The sequence below is a fragment of the Lemur catta genome, chromosome 1 (genome assembly GCF_020740605.2).
Source record: "Lemur catta isolate mLemCat1 chromosome 1, mLemCat1.pri, whole genome shotgun sequence".
NCBI classification, from domain to species: Eukaryota; Metazoa; Chordata; class Mammalia; order Primates; family Lemuridae; genus Lemur; species Lemur catta.
Genome location: NC_059128.1, coordinates 198,067,110 through 198,089,541, shown reverse-complemented (window position 1 = coordinate 198,089,541; position 22,432 = coordinate 198,067,110). Strand labels below are relative to the sequence as shown.

General features: G+C 39.0%; 1 protein-coding gene across 6 annotated transcripts in view; it reads left to right on the top strand.

Moving 5' to 3' along the window:
• Positions 1-22,432, top strand: part of TNIK (TRAF2 and NCK interacting kinase) — a 357,185-nt gene that overhangs the window by 314,097 nt on the left and 20,656 nt on the right. For all 6 annotated transcript variants that reach the window (XM_045539660.1, XM_045539658.1, XM_045539657.1 and 3 more), the window contains 4 exons: positions 4,349-4,533; positions 13,985-14,114; positions 19,638-19,802; positions 21,924-22,035. In XM_045539660.1, coding sequence (XP_045395616.1) covers positions 4,349-4,533; positions 13,985-14,114; positions 19,638-19,802; positions 21,924-22,035 — 592 coding nt within the window. The remainder of the gene's footprint in view (positions 1-4,348; positions 4,534-13,984; positions 14,115-19,637; positions 19,803-21,923; positions 22,036-22,432) is intronic.

The following is a 22,432-nucleotide window of genomic DNA, read 5'->3' as shown; positions in this document are numbered from 1 at the left end:
GGATGGCCTTTATAGGAAAGGAAGAGGAAAATGGTTTTCATCACTCCGTGCCATGGCCTTGCTTGCCCCTTTCGCTCATTATAGTGAGGAGGATGGCGACTATCACAACTTTTACCAGTTTTCTCCCAGAACAGGTAAAGAAAGAGAATGATGTTCTGGTGCTGTGGTTGCCAATGGAATGGCTGTGTGTGTGTGTGCACGTGCACATACCCAACTCAGGAGGAATTGATTTCATGAGCCCAGAAATTGGCTTGAATGGGGCTGTCATGCAGGACAGGGCACTCATGGGTTTCATCCAGTTAACCAGGATATTTTAGGCTTTTAAAAATTGCTTTATTTATTGCAGTGCACTGTACCACACTGGACAGAGATGAGAGAGGGCAACAGGGGTATAAGTAATTATAAATAATTCAGGGAATGTCAGCTGCACACCATAATCTCTAGGGCCATGTGTGGTTGGAAAAAGCCCTGCAAGTGATTCTAGTTCCCTGCCTCTGGAAGAATACAGGATTACTGGGTTCTCAACCAGGGGTGATTCCTCCACTCCCCTTCTCTTAGGAGACAGTTGGCAAAGTCTGGAGACAGTTTTGGTTGTCACAGCCTTGGGGTGGGAGGCAGTGCTACTTGCAGATAAAGCAGAGGGGTGCTGCCGAACATCCCACAAATGCACAAGAGAACTCCCCACAAGAAAGAATTATCTGGCCCAGAATGTCAGTAGCACCACGGTTGAGAAACCTTAAACAAAGCCTTTTCCCCTTCTCCACTCGTAGGTTTTGATGTGGCTTCCCTCTCAGTGACTGTTTTGCCATTTAGATAAGTGGGATTGACATGAAAAGTCTAAAAATTCTTTTTGAAAACTTGTTGCTTGATATGGCTAATTAAATAGTTTAATTTTTCACACAAATCAATCTGAAGTAGTGTTCATTAATGTGGCATTATTTTCTAATGGACAATGAGATTCTGTATAATAGAGTGTCATCATTTAATTTGAAAATAAAGGCCGTATTAAATAATTACATATTATTTAATTGCAATGTGAAGATTATATACACAAGCAAACACTGGCTTTACCGGTATTTACTCATTAGTGTGTATGTAGGAGTCTGAAAAATCCCAGAGCACATCCAGAGATTGGATGGAAGTTCAGTAAAAACCAGTGGTCCAAAGCCTTTCTTCCTCAGGTGAGGACACCGAAGTTAAGTGACTTGCCTAATGTCATAATCTTTAGATTTCCTAAAAAGGAAATAAACAATTTTAATACATAAAGAAATATCTAGCTTAAAATTTTTTAACAATAGTTCAAAAAATTGAACTAAAATTTGAATAAACCATAATGTTTCTAAAACGAGACCTAGAAGAGCACCTTTTTAGGCAAGATGTGCATAATTGTCAGATTAAATAAGCTTTGCTGAATGAAAAATTACATCAAGTTGATTCTCAAAAGTGTTACATCAAAGAAGCCTTTGGGTAAGAGCCTTTTAACTATCTTCACATTTGCTTCATAATAGAAAAAATCTTACACCATTTTGCCGTATTATTTTTTAGTTCACATTTTCACATTTTTTCATACTAAATAGAATTTTCATTTCCTTTTTAAAATATTTTTTAGCTCCAGGCTTGAGACAGCCAAGCAATAAATTACTACAAAGACTCATTATATAGAGAATTTGTCAGAGAGTAAAATGTATGAAAATGGATCTGAACCCAATGGTGTCAATTTTATTTTCTTGTAACTTTGCTATTGTAAATTTTTCCATAGTGGATGAATAAGAAACAAAACTTCAGCTAAACACATAGGCTATTGGCAATGGAAGATTAATTTTCTTTAGGGGTGTTACTTTTGAGTTATTCATTATTGTTGCCTTGGGATTTTCATATATGTCTCACCCTTCAAGCTGTTACCAATTAAAGTTAAAAGGAATTTTCAATTATTTCTAATGTTTCAGGAAATATAGCTTTTTAAAAATACAGAAGCAAAAATATTCTAATTAAAAGTGAAGTGATAAATCAGGTCAGAACTTTAAAGTGTTTCTAAATACAGTGCTTGGAAAAATTTAGGTCATTTTATTAATAACAAGTGAAATTTTCTTTAAATCAATAGCCTATGGGCTAGTTAACTATAGCTAAATAATTTTGATTTTAAAAAATTTATTTTGTCTTGTTTTGAAATGTCAGAGATAATGAAATCAAGCCCTGGGGAAAATGTATCATTAATTTGAACAAATCATAGCTAATCATATTATATTTTACTCACAGAATTATTGGTGATATAAATAAACTTTTTTAAACCATATTCTCTCTTTAAATTATATAAATCATTATTTTTAATGACAAGTAACATTTTAAATACTAGTTATATTCTTTGATGAGACTTAACATGGTCCTAACATATAGATATCAATATACAAAATAAATTTATCTAATTTGTTTTTATTTTACTGGTTTAGAGGATTATAATATCCTTTTCCTTTATTAGCCTTAACAATTATCTAGATTTATTTTCCCAATGTCCCTAAGTATAGCATAACCTTCACTTTCTTCTTCATTTGATAAAGATGAGCATTGACAATTGTCAAGAGAAAATAAGTAAAAAAACTGAAATCCAGATATTAGTTTTCCCTATTTTGGCCCATTGCCAAAGAAACCAGAAATAAATTTGCATAAAATTTTGTGTTGTAGTTTTCCTTTTTTTTTATAGTATACATTATATTTAAACACAATTGAGCCTTTTTAATGCAATTCTGCTTTTACTTTCACGGATGGGGGAATACATCCACTGAGATTGAGGCGTGTGCAAGTGTGCATGTGTGTAAAAGCCCTAGCAAGTGTGTTTGTGTACATAATGCACAGTTTGAATTTTCAGAAACCTCCTTTTTTCAAGGGCTTCTATTCAAGTAACTTCAGAACAAATTTAAAAGTCATTATTGCTTTCCCTTTGATAACATCTTGAACGTCTTAAATTTCTGGACCAAATAACGTACCTGAAGTGTTTCCTCTTCGAGTCTTAACTAAAATAGTTATACCTGACATATAGGTGGCGGAAGAGAAACATGACAGTTTGTCTTCTCAGAATACAATTATAATTATAACTTAACACATTTATCACAGCTTTTCTTCTAACCAATTAGGGTAGATTATCAAGAGTCATTTAGATCACTCAGATTGCTCTAATCCTACGTCAAGTGAATTGGATAAATACATTTCTGGATTAAAATAAAGAGAGAATATGGCCATAAGAAAACTGTGGGATTTAGTATTTTTCAATGAGTTTCTTTCTCCCTAATCCCCTGTCTCTCACTGAATGCTCTGATTCCCACATGGGTCACTTATATAGGGAGAAATGGTAAGACTGATGTCAAATTGCTTTTTCCTCATTTGCATGCTGTGTGCCATGGGCAGTTTAACCCATGCAAATTAGAGCGGCCATGCTTTTGCAGAACTGCTTCCTCTGCATTGCTCTGAAAGCATGTAAAACAAAAGGTAGTCAGATACTCAGCACACTGCCTGCAATATGCCTGGTGATTAGATACCACATCATCACATCCATAAGGCTAAAGGTTTCATCATACTCATGGAAAACTGAAAAATGATCTCTTCCTTTTGGTGTTTGTACATTCATTTCTGTGTTCTTTGCCAGGGTTTCTGCCAGGTGGCTAGAATTTAAAACAAAAGAAAATGAAACACCTATTATTCTGGAAGAGAACTCCTTTTTTTTTCCTTTTGATTTACTCAGCTCTGTGGCTATAAATTTCAGTGGCACTAGGCTTTGGGGTGGGCCATGATTTGATGTGGTGCCTCTGCTCTCCAGGGAATGATGACACACCAAATGAGTCATTGTACTAGCTGGAACCTTGGGAATTGCTCTGTTCTATGACTGATGCTAGATTTTGGTGCGGTAGCAATCATAACGGGGAAAAGCCATCACTGTGGCTTGGGCAGGAGTCCCAGAATACTGGGGAACAATTTCTAATCCTGTATACTTTCCCATTAACTCTGAGGGTGACCAGCTTCACCTTTCTAAAATAAAATGAGAACCCAATGTTTGTATATATGTGTATAAATATACACATATATACACATATACATATATCCACATATATATTCAGAACTGAACAGTCTCAGTCTAGCTATTGGTTTTGAACAAAGTTTAAATTGACTTCATCTTTCTTTCCTAGCTTTTCTACATGCTACAAACATTGTTTTCTTAGTTCCATGCAGTAACTACGTTTGTCACAGTTACATAGAGAGCTTTTTTTTCTCGTTGCTTAAGCTGGAGCACTGACTTGCTGAGAGATGTAGCTTTGATCATATCTACCATTCATATGCTGAACAAACTTTTATTTTGTAGGATCTGACAGCATTAGCCAAAGAATTAAGAGAACTCCGGATTGAAGAAACAAACCGCCCGCTGAAGAAGGTGACCGATTACTCCTCTTCCAGTGAGGAGTCTGAGAGCAGTGAAGAAGAGGAAGAAGATGGAGAGAGTGAGACCCATGACGGGACAGTGGCTGTCAGTGACATACCCAGACTGATGTAAGAGGACTACTTTTTAAATGTAGACCAGGAGGGAACTAGGTTTCCAAAACAAAAGGACAAGAAATATGAATTAAATGTAAGATCGTATATGGATCTGTGCCAAGATAAATTGACTTTAGGAATTTCAGTTTTTATTAGAGCATAGTTTTATAATTATCTCTTCCCATAGACATAATCACTTAGCATATGTAGCATTTCTAACAGGACTGCATTCACTTTACCTACCCATTGCCATTGGATTGACTGTCCTTTTGGTGACTTTCTTGGTTCTTTTCATCTCCAGGACAAACAATTTCGATAACCAAACTGTTGGCACATGCCTTTCCCAATAGAACTGAAAGACAGAAATCATGGACAATGACATTTAGCAATTAAAATTAACATGAGACATACATTGCATCACCACCGCTACTACCAATAAATAAGGAGACATGCATATAGCAGCATGGATTAGCATCCCAGCAAAACAATCAAGATTCAGATAATCTTGCAGAGAAACTTCCAAATGTTTGACTTAAATATACCCCATTATGATTTTCTACTTTGTCCCCTTCATGGTCTCTTTTACTTGATCCATTTTTCTGTGGTCTGCATCTTTGCCACATACTATCAATCTCTTTGCAATCTTTTTTGTACATTTATGTGTATATTTATACCTGCCTATATTTCCCTTAGTAGTTGTAGTCTTTACTTCTTTTTTCTCGTTGGAGTGGATCTTATGAAAGAATTTGTCCCCATCCCGTATTGCTTCTCCAATTCCTTCCCCAAATAAACACAAGGAGCCATTGCCCTGATTTGCTATAACCTGAATAGAATGTGACGCTAACTTTTCCAACGTCACTCTTCAGTCATCTCCATTTCTGTGACTCAGCTACTAGTATTGACCATCAGACCACACTCACTCTATATAGAGAAGATGCCATTTAAAGCCATAAATTATTGTTCTGTTCAGCATGGATTGGAGAGACAGGGTTGACCAGTCTGCAGGGCATGTCATTGATTGATTAACCATCATTAAATACAACCAATTCTGAGAGGCAAATCCAATTATCATAGCTGAAAATCCATACTTGTTATTTTGCTGTTGATTATCCAGTTATTGACAACCGTAAATATGCTAAAATACGACATTTTGAAACAAATTGCTTTTTTAACAGCAAATAAAATTGTTCTAGAGGCAAAACCACTAATTTGGAACTTTTCTGCAAAACATGCTGGCCCTTTCAGTTTTTGTCTTGACTCAGCATTGCTTAATTCTTCTAACAGATGTTTTGAATTGCTTTTAAGCACTGAGCATATAGCTATCAGGATGAGAGTGGATTATGAAATTAAAAGATTGCTAAAACTCCCACTATGTGTTAGACACCACACTGAGAGTTTTGAGAGATTGGAGAAGTTCATACTTGGGTTCTGCCTTCCAAAAGATTATATTCTAGTTAGAAAGAGACAAAATCACACATGGAAAACTGGAGGCTAATACAAATATTTGGAGGAGCAACTAAAGATCATTTGGGAAGAAATCTTAATTAGCATTTGGTTTTTAAGCCCCCCTATCATATTTTGCAAGGCTATTAAATGGTGGTCACCCACCTACCTCTGAGGCAAATCTGGGACTTCTCGCCCACTGCAGAAACACCCACCTTTCTAAAATTCCCTGAGTAGACTGTGCTGCGCTTCTGTCTGCTGTCTGACACTCTCCTGTTCCTTCAGAAATCACCCGCTCACAACCCAGCCGGCTCAGATAGAGCCTGTCCCCTCTTCTGTGCTGCCACTGTATCTTGTGTGTATTTCTGCATTTGCATGTAGTGCCTTGAGTCAGTATTATTTATTATGTGTTTGTCTCCCTCTCTAGGCTGTGAGATCCCTGAGGGTGAGGATTTTGTCTTGCCCATCTCTCTTACTCTTAACACATTGCATGGTGTTTGAAATAGAGTGGGTCTTCAGTGACTTTGATTTACGTTTAACTGGACTGAATTGAAATTGCAAGTCCTGACTTTGAAGAGTTTCCAGGGCTGGGGAACCTGTGGCCTTAAGGCCACATGTGGCCTTCCAGGTCCTTAAGTGCAGCCTTTTAACTGAATCCAAATTTTCTATAAAAATTGTTCGGGTTCTGGCCTGAATAATGTCACAGAAGGGGGACTCTGGTCATACTCTATCCCTAGTTCCTACAACCCTTTACATCCCTGGGGCCCCTGATTGCCCCTGGCACATATGCTCCAACCAAACTGACCTTCTCATCAGCACTGTAAAGGCCTTGTCCATTTCCAGTATTGTACCCTCCCTGGAGTGACCGCTCCCTCTGCCCTTCATTCTCACTTACGTCCTGCCTTGTATTTGAGTATTTGTTATGTTTTTCTTTAGTCTAAAAACCATGTCTTGTTCAGCTTTTATATCCACTACCCAGTGCCAAACCAAGGTCCTTTCAACTAGCAGGAGGTACTCAGTGAACATACATTGAATTGAATAAATCAATATTCCAGAAACACTTTGGCAAATCCAATTAGAGGAAATTATTATTCTAAACCTACAGCATAATTACAGTGAATTTCTTATAGTTTTCCTTCTAATCAGTGGAGGGTTTTTGTTTTGCTTTGTTTTGCTTTTTACAGTCTTTATAGGATTTTGGACAACCAGTTTTTCCTGTCTGCCCTCTATATTGGAAAAATAATTTTTAGAACAAAGGATTACCTTAACTATAAAATGTTGTTGTTTTAGCCCTAGTGGGTTTTTAATGATTGCCTTTTTCCCCATTCTTTTAATATTAATACATTTTATTTTTTAGAGTAATTTTAGATTTACAGAAAAATTGAGCAGATAGTACCAAGAGTTCCCCTGGTATTGACCCCACCACTCTGTCCCCACACAATTCCTCTTTCACTAGCATCTTACATTACGCATAGTACAGTGCATATGTTATAAGTAATGAAGCAATACTGATGCACCATTATTAACTAAAATCCATAGTTTATTCAGATTTCCTTAGTTGTTACCCTAATGTCCTCTTTCTCCTCCAGGATCTCATCTAGGATAGAACATTACATCTCGTTGTCATGTCTCCTTAGCTTGGCTGTGACAGTTTCTCAGACTTTCTTTGTTTTTGATGAACTTGGCAATTTTGAGGAGTACTGATGAGGCATATTGTAAAACGCCACTCAGTTGGAATTTATCTGATGTTATTCTCATGATTAGACTAGGGTTATGGGTTTTTGGAAGAGGACCACAGAGGTAACATGACATTTTTATCACATTATGTCAAGGGTAGATACTTTCAACGTGATTTAGACTGTTAGTGTTCACCTTGATCACCTGTCAAGGTTCTCCACTGTGAAGTGATTGTTTCCCCCTCCCCTTTCTATATACTGTACCCTTTGGAAGGAGCCACTAGGCACAGCCCATAATTAAGGAGGGGGGACTCATGCTTCCCCCCTTTAGAGTGGAGGATCTGCATAATTTATTCTGAATTCTGCTACACAGGAGATTTGTCTCTTCTCCAGTTAGTAATTTATTCAATTATGTATTTATGTCAGTATAGACTCATGGATATTTGTTTTGTACTTGGATTATAATCCAATATTTCTTTATTTTGTTGTTCAAATTTTCCAGCTTTGACCATTAGGAGCTCTTTCAGGTAGCTCCTGTTCCCCTGTGACTGACATACTGCCATCTGTGTGTGTGTATATGTGAACTCATATGTGCATTTTGAATATTTACTTACTTTCTGATAATACAAAATGCTCTAGACGAGACTCATTTTGTGTATTTCCTATAAGAATCCTGGAATCAGCCACTTCTTCAAGGAGCTCTGATTCCTTTTATTGGAAGATATTAGAAACCAATACCTGGGCACTCAATTTGCTCATTGTTACTGGAGTGTCCCTTGTTTTAGGCCCTTTCAGCTGATAGAGCAAGGAAATATACATGTGGATCATTCCAACCCTTGCTCATTTGTAAATTCCCACTTCGACAGTGAGAAGCCTGACTTCTACTATCCACCACTCATTTACTTAATTGCTCATTTCCAGTATGCATTTATAAAAATATCAGAATTATTAAACCCTACCCTCATGGGAAACAACTTTATCAACTACAGTACAATGCTTATGTGCATGCAGTTCCTTTTACCTTTAGTCTTACAGACGCCACTCATTTCCAGGGTTACTTAAGTCAGTGCCTGTTTCACCCATCCCTCTTCACTGAAGTGGTTCATACATTTGTAATACAGTTAGATTCTCTGATCACAATTTATATTCTCTCCTGGGATCTTCTGACCTCCCCAATAATTTTTTTAAATTTGTATACATTAAGCTTTATTCTTTGTGCTATGAAGTTCTATGACATATCTGAACAGATTTTCTGTTACCCTATAATCACCTAGTTATAAGAAAATTACTTGAGCACATCCTAGTGAATCCAATGCCAAAGTTACTTTGTAAATTATAAAATGGCAAAACTTAACTTAGTTTCTTTAGGACATTTTAAAAATGCTAACAATTATCCTCATAGCTTATCACTCATCAATTCACAGAAAAGCTGTTTTGACAATATGCCTCAATGAAATCTCTATTAGAGGCATTAAGCAAAGCCTTTGACCCAAGGCCCTCAGTGATTTAACAAACATTTACCAGGTGCTACCTGCATGCCAGGCACAGTGCTTGGCACTAAAGGTGCCCATGTTAATGAGATCGATCATTGCAGGCCTGTGTATTGAATGCAGTGGTAGAAATGCATGGAGGGCAATATGGAAGCAGAGTGGAAAACCACCCAAACCATCCCACTGGGGCTGGGACAGATTTGGGAGTACCTGAACTGCAGCTTAAAGAATGAGTTAGCCAGCAGCGAGGCAGTGAATGGAAAAGAACCTTCCAGGGAGAGAGGGCAAATTAAAGTCACTAAGGATTTTATAGCATAGTAAAAATAGGAAACTACTGTAAGTTAAATGTTGCTAGAGTTAGAAGTGGGCGGCAGGATTTGGTTAAAAATTTAGGCTCGAGAGATGGGCAAGAATAAGAAATGGAGGGTCTGTATGCCACAGTAAGGAGCTTCAAGTTTATCCTGTGGTTGATAGGGAACTACTGATGGTTGAAAGCAGAAAAGTGACACAGTCAGATTTGTGTTTTAGAGAGCTCACTTTGCAGCTGTGAGGAGTGACATGAGGACATGACTAGAGATAATGGTGACCAGCAAGAAGAATGTTGTTCAGGTAATGGAGGTAGTAGACCTAACTGGGACAGTCACAGAAAGGACAGAAAATATTTAGGAGGTAGAACAGGCAAGATCTAGATTGAATTATGAGGGGTAGATGAGAGAAAGTAGTCCAGGATAACCATGGAGTTTCTAGCATGTGTAGAAATGTGTAGAGAGGTAATTTGGAACATGCAGAAATTTGTAGAGTGCGAAAATATAGTTAGATAGATAGTTAGAATGAATAATATTTGATAGCACAGCAAAGTGACTACCATCAGCAATAAGTTAGTATATACTTTCAAGTAACTACAATTGTGGAATTGGAATGTTCCTAACACAAATGTTAAATGCCTGAAGTGATGGATACCCCAATTACCCTGATTTGATTAATTCACATTGTATGCCTGTATCAAAACATCACCTGTACCCTATAAAGATACACAATTATTATGTACCTATAATAATTAATGAAAATTAAAAATTTTTTAAATTAAATGTTTAAAAGCCATTATCTTATATCAAATAACACAGTAACAGAAAAATTATGGTGTGAACAATTAATACAAGGAACACAGAATAAGCAAATATTACAAAAGATTCATAATAGACCAATCCTGTACAACAGAACAATCCTAGACTATCTAAGAGGAATTGCTCACCCTTTTTAAAGCAAATTGACTAAGGAAGAAATACAGATTATTATCTTTTATTCAATCTATAAAGAATAGTATTAGTAGAAATAATGTAAAATAAAATTCAAAACTGCTCACCATAAAAATTTATCATAGATGAAGCAGTACTAGCTCATAAAATTCAGAGTATAAAAATTGACCCAGGGAAAAAAGTTTCAGTAAAAATATTTATCAAAAGGTAGAACAAACAGTAGGTAATGCTATGTACTTAAAATGTGCTGTTGACTAAAAATTGACACACAAACCAAATCTTTTTTTTTTTTTTTTTTTTTTTGAGACAGAGTCTCGCTTTGTTGCCCGGGCTAAAGTGAGTGCCGTGGCGTCAGCCTAGCTCACAGCAACCTCAAACTCCTGGGCTTAAGCGATCCTCCTGCCTCAGCCTCCCGAGTAGCTGGGACTACAGGCATGCGCCACCATACCCGGCTAATTTTTTATATATATATATTTTAGTTGGCCAGATAATTTTTCTATTTTTAGTAGAGACGGGGTCTCACTCTTGCTCAGGCTGGTCTCGAACTCCTGAGCTCAAGCAATCCACCCGCCTTGGCCTCCCAGAGTGCTAGGATTACAGGCGTGAGCCACCGCGCCCGGCCCCAAATCTTAATAAAATCTAAACCTTAAAACTGATTCAGAAAAATTAAACTTGGTGACCACAGAAGCCTTTGAAAGATGATATGAACAACAAGAACAATGTATGAAATATTTGCTATAAAATTTACATGGAAAAGAGTTGGAACCAGTGATTATAATTTTACTAAAATAATAATGAAAATGCAAAAATTGGGAAAGAGTTTAACTGAGATATGTGGAAATTAATTGAGAAATTATCTTGCTGGTACTTTTCTCATGAAAAATTCATCCATATTCACATAGTTCTGATTAAAATGTTTGGATAGAATCAGAACATAATCAGGATAAAAAATTAAGTGGAGCTGAAATATCCTCAACCTTTGAACTCCCATGGAACTGTCTGTGGCTAACGAGAGCTTGACTGTACAGCGCGCCAGCCTCATGGTGGCCACCAGGTCAGCGGAGCCCCTGAGAGTGGCAAAGAATGGCCGATTGATGAAGAAGAAAAGCAGCTCCCTCCTACTTATAATAGAAGGCTCTTGATAAATACTTCCTTTATTGATTCATTGCCTTTACTCCATTTTGTTCCAGACAAGAATTTAAGGCAGCTAGAAAGAAAGTAAAGAAAAGGTACACATGAGATAAAATAAAATTCCAAATAAAAGAGTAAAGAAATCACTTTGAGAACCGTAGCGATTTACCAATCTATCAATATGCCAGGAATTCAATTTCTTTTTCCCTGCCTCTGGAACGCTATTAATAGCTTCTTTCTGAGAATGAAATACTGAAAATGAAAATGTTTCTTTGGAATTTCTTCCCAAACACATCAGTTCTAGCCCATATTTAGATTCATTTCAATCCACTGCTTCAGTTTAGTAATTTCGGCACAAGCAATTTTCTTGTCTAGACTCACCCTCTCATCTTTTTGCTTCTGTTTTGGATGAAAGTCCTTGAAATATGCCTTTCTTTGCTCCAGAGATGGTATAAATTTGTCATATTTCTTGTTTCTTGAATGACATGTTTCATTAAGGTCTTGGATTTTGCTAAGATCCAAGAGGCCAGAGATATTTTTTGAAAGTATAAGGAACAATTAAAATAAAAGAATGAGGTGGCAAAAGTTGCAATTAATACACCTGAGAGAGAAATAAGCCTCGATAGCTTTCCTATTTCAAAAAAAACCCACTTTAAAAGTGAGACAGATACTAAAATAGGAGAACAATAAGTATCACATAGAAACTGAAATTTTTCTTCCGGAAGCCATACTGTACCAAGCTCAGCCTGTGGCTGGGCCACATCACCTGGTTCTTAGTTTACCTGAGGTCCTAAATCAGAGTTCTGTGTCAGGGGCGGGGAACCTTGTCATGTTGGAAGGCCACATTAACTTAGCTGTAATCAAATAAGGCCTCATTCAAGAAACTCTAATTAGGTGTACTTAAAGATGTACATTATTTTATAAAAACCTAACTACTATGTACTTAAAACTTTCAAAAAATGAAAACTGTTAATTTTAAAGTTAAGTAACCTTTTAATGACTTTCTTGTGTCTGCTTTTTCTTGGAGAGCATTTGAATATTTGGTTGCAGCATGGAGGTCTGCAGTTTCAGTTGATCCTCTAGATGGTAACCAGTCATTTGTGACCTTAAGGGCGTCTTGACTTGGGTCAGGTAGGAGAATGCAGATTCACAGTGGAATAAGCAAGAAGGCATTCCAATAAGCAGTGGAAAAGCAAGAAGGCATTTTTTTGTTGAAACTTATTTTGTTCTTTAGTATTTTAAGTAAGTTCATTTTAAAAATAAAAATATAAAAGATGAACAAAAATGTATTAATAAAAATAAAAAAATTTGTTCTATAAAATTTGGATTCAGTCAAAAGGCTACACTTAAGGACCTAGAAGGCCACATGTGGCTTTAAGGTCTTAAGGCCCCATAACCTTTCACAGTACAAACAACTGCCTCAGGTCCCCATCCCTGTTCTATGTCATGCAAATGAGGCACTCCTGAGAGCCAAGGTGAAGCCAGGTGTGGGCAGTCAGTCATACCTTTCTGAGCCCTGGCACTGTGCTACGGAACACACAGGAAACAGCAGCCTGTGCTCGCAGGGAGTATGTCGAGATCCTGTTAGCTTCTTCCATTACATCTTAAAAACAACAGCAAGAAAAAAACTGGCAATAAATCCACTACCATGCAGGATAATTAGATTTTAGAGAGTGCTGAATATTGTTTAAATGAAGCAGCCTGTTTCATGGGTGCCTCAGTAAGCCAGAATGTTCTCAGGTTGATATTTCTTCTTCACAAATAGTATAAAGCCCATTTATCTAATGATTTTTGTGGGCCAAGTTCTATGCTGGGTACTGGGTATACAATGATGAGCAGAGACAAGGACTCTGTCCTCACAAGCCTATGTTCTAGTGAGAGAGAAGGAGAAAGTTAAGAGAGAATTAAAATGCTAACGAATTGCAAATGGTGATGAGAACTGTTAAAGAAAAAGGGAGAAGAGAAAAAAGAGGGGCTGGTGGGGTAAGACATAGATAGATGGTGAGAGTAGGCTTCTCAGAGAAAGTGTCATGTGACTGAATGAGAACCAGCCAAGAGTCAGCGTGGGAAGCACTTTCCAGGCAGAGGACTAGCATGTGCAAAAGCAGGCCAGGGTGTCTGTCTGCTGGTCAAAGGAGGAGGTGGAAGTAGGAGGAGCACCTGGTAGACCCTGATGCCAACTTCAGTGTTTTTTCCATGGAGATCCAGCAGCTCACTCACTCTGGCTGCTGGGTGGAGAATAGTAGGTCAAGAGGGGATGTTGCCGAAGTGGGACACCAGTGTAAGCATCCACACACGTTAAAATTAATATGAAATGTACTTACGGCCACTGAAATGTGTACATGAAAATGGTTAGAATGATAAATATTCTGTTACGTATATTTTACCACGATAAAAATAATTAATATGAACAGGAAACAGGTACTGTCCAAATATGCATTGCCATGAATGTTGTTCCTTCCCATCTCAGACCAACAGGAGCTCCAGGGAGCAACGAGCAGTACAATGTGGGAATGGTCGGGACGCATGGGCTGGAGACCTCTCACGTGGACACTTTCAGCAGCAGTATTTCAAGAGAAGGAACCTTGATGATTAGGGAGGTAAGTTGGTAGAAAGACTGTGTAAAGGAAGTGCATTTCTTAAGTGGTTTTTATATTAGAGCTTTCACAGAGAATGCTTACGGCGTGTATTTTAAGCATGGGGAATTGGGGGAGGGGGGGACCTGTGCTTCTAAATGGTTGAGTGATTTTAATTGTCTGCTACCTCCTTTCCTGTATCCTTCTAAGCTTTTGCAGTGTGACTTAATTACATTAGTCCAAATGCTTCAGTAGGAGCTATTGCAAATCGGAGTATAGAATTTCAGCCCGAGGACATAAAACTGGCAAACCCAGATGTTTTGTACAACAGGAAAACAGAAATGAATAGTCTCTCTGAATAGCATCACCGGCCTTATTATGCCTCTTCTCCCCATGGTTTTATCCTTGTGGATTTCATGTAGAAAATTCTCAGACTTTCCAAGAAATGATACAATCTTATCTAGTTAAATTAACATTTAAAAGACCAGTAAGCTATTTTATTGAAAGAACAAAAATATGCTGATCTACTTACAAATGCACCTTGGCATTTTGAGTGATTTTTTTTTTAAACTCTAGGGACATCATTTTATTTGGTGGGAGGCACATATTCCCTTTCATCTGTCCCTCTAACATGCAGTAACTTACCACTGTGTCTGTACTAACTGGAAGGACCCTGGCAAATTAAGTCAGGCTTTTTTTTTTTCTACTTCATCATCACCATGCAAGTTTGAGTGCAGGTCTCTACTTGGAAAGAAAGTAATGGCTGGGTACGTTGGGCAAATGTTACCTGCCCTTTCCCTGCATCTGTTTTATCATCTATAAAATTCCATAAATAATAACAAATGTCTTGTAAGATAGTTGTGATTATTAAATGAGTTAATAAATGTAAGCATTCAATAAATGTTAACTATTTTATTTCATTCTCTGCATAAAGCTGAATTCTCCTTTTACTTGTTGTCACTACCCAGTCTTCCCTCTGAAACGTAAACATGTTACCTGTCATTCTCCTTGAGCCAGGACAGAGTTGGGAACCCCTAATAGCAGGCGTTGCTCTCCAAAAAGGCACAGGGCATCTCACTATTGTGAGAAAGAAAGGAACTGTATTTTTGAGATACATTAGGCCTTTGAAATAATAATTGGCACTGGGGCTATAACTGAAAGACTAGTTCTCGAAGCAGCTTACTAGAATTTCATTTTATGACCTTATTGAATCTTTCAAGTAGGCTTTAAAGAATCCGTTCACATACACCTGGAATGAAAAATGGACTTGGCTGCTGTAGGTGACACTGTGTAGTGCTGGTATATAAATTTCCCAGTGTGGTGAATGGATAATTTCTATGGAAATGTAGAAGGTTTCTATCGCTATAGCTTGTCACTTAGGAAAACATGAGGGAGAATGTTCTGGAGTGAGTTACTCTTTGACTCCAAATACAAGGACTCCAATTTCTAATGTGGTTTAAAATTTGCTTGAGTCTTTATGACAGAGTCAATACCTCCAAGTAGAAATTCGGAGCCACATTTTCAGTTCTGTTGCCAGCCACATCCAAATGGCTCCATACTGTTTATAACACTGCCATATTCTATAACCACAGCCAGTCACTTTGAAAATAGCATTTACAAGTGTCTTATAGGAATTTGACCTATTAAGGACCCCAAAATCTTCTTGTGCTCTCAATTTCCCAATTCTGCCTTTCCCAAATGTGAGTTTTTAAAATAACAAACTGTATTATTAGTCAGAGTTCTCCCGAGAAACAGAATATATATATATAAAGAAAAAGGGGGAGAGTGGCAGAGGGGGATTGATTGATGATTGTGAGGACGTGGCTCATGTCATTATGGGGACTGAGAAGTCCCATGATCTGCCATATGCACACTGGAGACCCAGGGGAGCTGGCCGTGTAAATCCCAGTCTGAGGGTGGGTGAAGATGAGCTGAAATGTCCTAGCTCAAGTAGTGAAGTAGGAAAAAAGTGGTAAATTCCTTCTTCCTCTGCCTTTTGTTCTGTTGAGGCCCTCAGTGGATTGGATGATGCCCACCCAACCTGGGAAGGCCCATCTGCTTTACTGAATCCACCGATTCAAATGCTAATCTCATCCAGAAACACAGGAAAAAATGTTTAATCTGGGTACCCCATGGCCCAGTCAATTTGAAACATAAAATTAACCATCATCAAACCTTGAGTTGAAATTTATTAAAAGCACACATATTAAAAAGAAAAATGTGGGTTAAAGTATATCCCTGACAAACTAAGAAAATAAAATAAAATCTCATTGTAAGATTCAGCTTATAGGATACTTTTAGTTCAGTTCCCCATGGCAAACATCAAGGAGAACTCACTTAACTTGTCATTCTCATGTGAGTGTTATAAGAACATACTAGCTCTACTACCCATGATCATGTCAAATGCACAAATTTCCCCTTGTAACACACACCCCTGCTCCTGTGGCTCTACCTTTCCCTATCCTACAGCCTCACAGGACCATTCTTCGTTTTAGTTCGAGAACACACCACACCTGCTATGGTCTGCCATCTCGTTCATGGGAGCCCATCTGCTGGAAGAGCTATTCTCCTCTCCCCACCGCTGCCCATTCTTCACCCAGCAGACCCCTGTGGGTCTGGCTCACTCTTCCCTTTCTCCTCGAAGCCTCTACTGGGACTCCATGGACCTTTGTCCATAGCACCTTCCTGGTATCAGCCGGTGTCTCTTCAGTGTCTGTCCAGCCCACGGAACCAGAACATGAAGGCTCTTGGTTACAAGTAATAAGTAAAAGAACCCACTTAACACAGCTTAATTTAGAAAGAAAAAAAAAAACTGGGGAGAGAGTAAGTATCAGAAACAGGGGAGTAAAGATCAGAGGTACGTCTCAAAGGGAAGCAAAGGTAGAAAGTGAGCTGGCCTCTGTGCAGGACTGGAACCAGAAACTAAATGACGGGGCTCGGGCAGCTTCTCATGTGCATGTGTCTGCCTCTGTCGCTGCCTGTCTCTCCTTACCCTCATCGCTGTTTGATTCTGCATTTCTTGTCTCTTCCTCTCCTCCACAGACCTGCACGTGCTCATGCTCCTACTGCCCCTTCCTTCATTGTAAGATATTTGCCACATCCTAGTTGAGCTGCCAGCGGAGACTGACCAGTATCCCTCAGGCCAATTTTAAATTGCAGTGGGAATCTACTCCTACTTGGCTCAAGGATCCACTCCTAACTCAATGAGCTGTGGCCAGGATTAGAAGCCTTAGTGCAACCCAGGACACCTGGGCTCTGCTGGCAGACAGCCTGGGTTCAAACCTGATTTCACTACTTAGAACCCATGTCACTCAGGGCAAGTTAATTGAATTTTTTGTGCTGTAGTTTTTTCTGTCTGTAAAATGGGGATCATAGAAGCTACCCCCTCATGCTATTGTGAGGGTTCAGTGGAGTGTCATACATAAAGTGTTTAGCACAGTACTTGGTGTATGTTGGTGCTCACAACATCGTGGTGCCGACCCCATGGGAATGGTGAAGGTGTAAAAGTCAGAGACATTGTTGGGGTTCTGTTAATGAGGTCCCAGAGGGCAGGGCTTGTTCATTTATCTTTAGGTTTCCAGCAGTGTGCCTGGCACACAGAAAGTGTTTAATAAGAAAGTGCTGTTTGAATGAACAAAAGGGTTATGACTTGCATGTGGGCAGATTCAGGGGTCATTGCAGGATTCCTTTCAGCTTCTCACCATCTGGGCCACTTCCCCTTGTTAGCCTCTTTAGGTCTTTTTTTTTATAACCGGTGTGTCTGCATCACTTTTTGGCTTGAAACAGAATGCTGCTGATACAAGAGAGACCAAAAAATGATAAAGAGATGATATGTGATTGATGCCACTGGGAAGTTGGGGGAAAATACTGAAGTGTTTTTCAATATTTGAGCAGAAGTTAGAAAAGAAGGAAAAACTGCCCAGTACATATAAAATAGGAGACAATAAGGTAAATTAGAATTGAATTTCCTAAATGTCATTTAGAAGATGAAATGCTCAACTCTGACAATAGGCACTAGTCCAAGCTACAGATGAACACTGTGACAAAATGACTGCAGAAAATGCCCCTCTCCAGGACAGTTCGTAGTCCGGGAGCATGTCGCCAAGAAACATAGCAAACCCTAGGCTTTCCAGTTATTTCTCAAGTTTCCTGGTAACATCAATTACACGCACCCCTTCAGGAGCTTGGGACTCAGTTTCATATCTCTCTCTCTCTCTCTCACAAACACACACACACACACACACACACACACACACACACAAGTGCCTCCTTTCACTTCCAGCCAGAGGCAGGTGCAGAGCTATAATTGCAAGGCCAGGATAAGCTCCTGAAGGAAGAAGCCAGGCCAGTGAGATGGTCAGAGAAATAGCATGGACCCTAGCACATGCCAGCCCCAAAGAGGTAGGGAATGTGCCTGCCTTGCTCCCAGCTGTTCCACGTTCAGCAGAATGCTTTACGCTTAGTAGGCACTCAAAAATGTGGGTCAGTGAATGAAAGAAAGAAAAGGCAGAAAGGAAAGTCATTATTTAATCAGATCTGCTCTAAAAATCCTCAATGAGCCAATTGCATAAATGTGAAAAAAATTACAAGACTAGTTAGACCTATAATGTAGACACTGGATTTTGGGAACCAAAGTTATCTTTTAATTCTATCTTTCTTCCCTGCGATTTTTGGGAAGAGACTGTTCTTCAGAGCAGAAGTTTCCAGACTTGTTAGGTCATGCAACCCTATCAGTAAAATTTGTGGAGCATGCCGCATAATCTAGTGTATTTATTCACAAACCATACATTTGTCCCTCTGCACTAACATACTATGTACATTATAAAGCACCTTTAAAGGATGTTAAAAAGGAGTGCTATAAATGAAGTTTTCAATGCTCTGCTGCTCATGATGACTTTATTTTTATTCTGCCCACATCATAAAACACCATAGTTACTTATATCAACATTAATGATAGTGGTTGTAAATCCATACTTTTAAATAGTCTTCTAGATCGCATCAGTGTGTTTTTGGAACTCCTGTCAGGTCTGACTACTTAATCATAGTTTTGACTTTATGAATGACAGAGAGCCCTGTGAGTTGGGTAAGTATTGTCTCTGCACTTTCTTGGCGTACACTTGTGCGTGGATTATCCCACTGCTTCTTTTCAGCAACATTTCAAGTCATTGTAACCTGTAGTGTGATTTGTGAATCCAGCTAACTGGTGTGTGCGTGTGTGCACAGACACTGCAGCACAGGAGCTCATGAGCGTGGGCCCTGCTCTGCCCTCCCACCTTCTGTGGCGTCCCTGCCTCCCCACGTCATATGTGACCCCTCACTGCCCCTCATGCAGGAGCGCAAGGCTTCAGGGTCAATCCTTATACTAAATATGGCAAAGCTTAGTTTCTTTGTTTTTATTTCTTAGGGAAAATAGAAATTTGAATGTTACCTTCCCATAACCTTGTGGGTTGATTGGGAGCCCCCATGCCTATGCTGTGTGAGGGGTGACGTTGCTCTGTGGGGGGTTTTCTCCCTCTCTAATGCCCCCCGTATGTTGTGCCCCCTCAGACATCTGGTGACAAGAAGCGGTCTGGCCACAGTGACAGCAATGGCTTTGCCGGCCACATCAACCTCCCAGACCTGGTGCAGCAGAGCCATTCTCCGGCTGGGACCCCGACCGAGGGACTGGGGCGTGTCTCTACCCATTCCCAGGAGATGGACTCGGGGACTGAGGTAGGTACCGGGCAACAGCTGATGTGGCAATTCTGTTCTCTTTCAGCGGGGTTTGAAACCCTGCTTTCTTCAAGAATGAGGCTCTGCCAACCTCCCTGAAATGTGTTTGGTTGGTTTCTACTATAGACCTACTTATGCAGATACTCAAATAGAGAAATCATAGAAGCAGAGCAGTAGAAAGTTCTCAGATGGCATCTGGACTAATACGTGTTTTTATAGATGAGAGTACTGACATTCAGAGAGGTTAAGTGACTCACCCTAGGCACACAGCTGGTTTGTGACAGATCTAGGACCAGAACTGGGACCTCCTATCTCCCAGGCCAGAGATGGAAACTTCAGGCTATAGACATTTCAAAGCCAACAGTTAAAGTTCGTATTTACATTAATTTAGTCAGATTAAGTTTGACTTACATAAAACAGAGTTGAAAGATTTGTTTATGAAAAATAAAAGTTAATAGATAAATTCTTAAAGTGTCATCTTCTTAAACTCCAAATTGTGTGAGAAAGGAGAAATGAGATATTATTTTTCCTTTATAGAAACAATCCCAGGAAAAAGCCTGAATAAACACAATCCGTTAGGTAGTGCTCATAGACATTATTGATAGAGACCAGTTGAATGAGTTCATGTGTTTCATAAATAGTCTTATGAATCACCTATAAGGCCCTAAATGCATTTATAAAGCATATGCAGTGTTGTTTTTGACATATTCCACACACTAAGTTTTTTGTAAGTCTTTTGGATTCTAAAGTTACAGAGCAGATGGGTTTTGCGTACCCCCAAGGAAAAGAACAGAGGCGCACTGGAAAGTGTGCAGCATCCGATCGTAACTTCATGCAGTACAGGCAGCCATTTTCTGCCTGAACACCTCTGTCCGTACCAAAGAGAAACCCACAGAGTTGAACCCTGGTTCAAACTCCGGTGCTGCCCCAGCTCTCAGTGGGAATGTTAGTATTCACCTAGCCCCTTCACAGACATCTTCTAAAAATTACAGGACAGAATGTATGTTCAAGTGCTCTATTTGGGAGCGGGAATTCTACCTTGCGGAGACTGAAATGATTTTGATTTCATAGAGTAGAGGGAAAATCTTGAATTAACTCATATTGGCTCTTTGTGTTTTTTTTCCTTATATGTTTTAGGGATCTTGGATGTTGGCTTTATTTTTAAATAAAAACCTGAAAGCAAAACTAAGAATCTTTCTTTAGTTAAAGACATTTATCTGAAAAAAGAGGTGCTGCTTATGCTGAGGACAGGTGTGTTTCTGATGTTAAAATGATGCGTGTAGTAGAAGGAATGGAGAAGACAGACAAAAGGGAGGTGGTTATTGCAGTTCTTCCAGCAAAACTCAGATGTGGACTGTTGTGACATGAAGCCCTGATACTGAGTTTACTGTTCCCGAGTCTAATTCTGACTTCATTGGTTCATGGTGCTTTGAGATTCATTTTTTTATAATAACTATGCTTTCAAGGTGAATTGCCCTCAAACCTGGTATCTTCATGAAGTTCCCAAATAAGACATGTAAATATAAGTATCGTTTTAAGGCAACTACTATGGGAAGGAAAAATCTTCAATTCTTGGTTGAAATCATGCCTGCATAAAGATGTTAAAGGTTTTGGAGCCAACACCAATCCACTTGGGTTACCAGGCCACAGTGGAAGGGCTCCAACTGCTCTCCTGCCTGCCCTGAAGAGGAAGCCTCTTGGGTCGGCTGTGTGTTCAGGAGGAAGTGCTGCCGTGTAGACACGCTACCTTAGTTTATTACCAATTGTGTCAGCTTTTGATATGGTCAGTTTGGTCAATATGAGATTGCTTTTACTGAAAGGGAGAGGCAAGCTGTGTCACCACAATGATCTTATAGATATTAAAGTGCCACATATGGCCCAAAATGTAATTTTCCCATTGCACCCCTTGCAGTCTGAGAATTAAGGAAACTCTACAAATACACAATGGCTAGTGAGTAACCAGTACCAGGAGAAGCTTTGACTAAGGGGCTGGAGCGTGAACAGCTAAATGGACTGAAGAGTCTGTAATCATTTTACAACCCAAGCAAAGTATTGTTAGCACTGGTTATTTCTGCAGCATGTATTTATCTGATCTCCTTAATCTTCTTGCTTACTGATTAGTATGGCATGGGGAGCAGCACCAAAGCCTCCTTCACCCCCTTTGTGGACCCCAGAGTGTACCAGACATCTCCCACTGACGAAGACGAAGAGGATGAAGAATCATCAGCCACAGGTGAGCTAGAAGGCCCCTGTGTTTTAGAAACAGCTTTGTTTTCCTTTCTGGCATGGCCTGACAAGGAAATCAATTATCAGTTCAGTAGTTAAGCCATTTATCTACTTAGACACTGTCTTAAAGGGAAGATTTTTTTTTTTTAATCATTATTTTTGTAGGATTCCTCAAACAAATTTCTTTCCATTTTTTTTGTTTTTCATCTCTTCTATTTTGCTTCTGGTAGGAACCCAGAGGTATCCAAGGACCCTAGGAAAAGCTGTTCCCCAGCGATCTCTGAACTTACCACATATTTCCCAAAAGCAATTTCTGGGTATAATGCTATGTATACAGTAGACACTTAATAAGTGCATGTTGCGTTGTGTTGAGTTCTAGGTGTGTGCTTTCCACACAAAGGTCT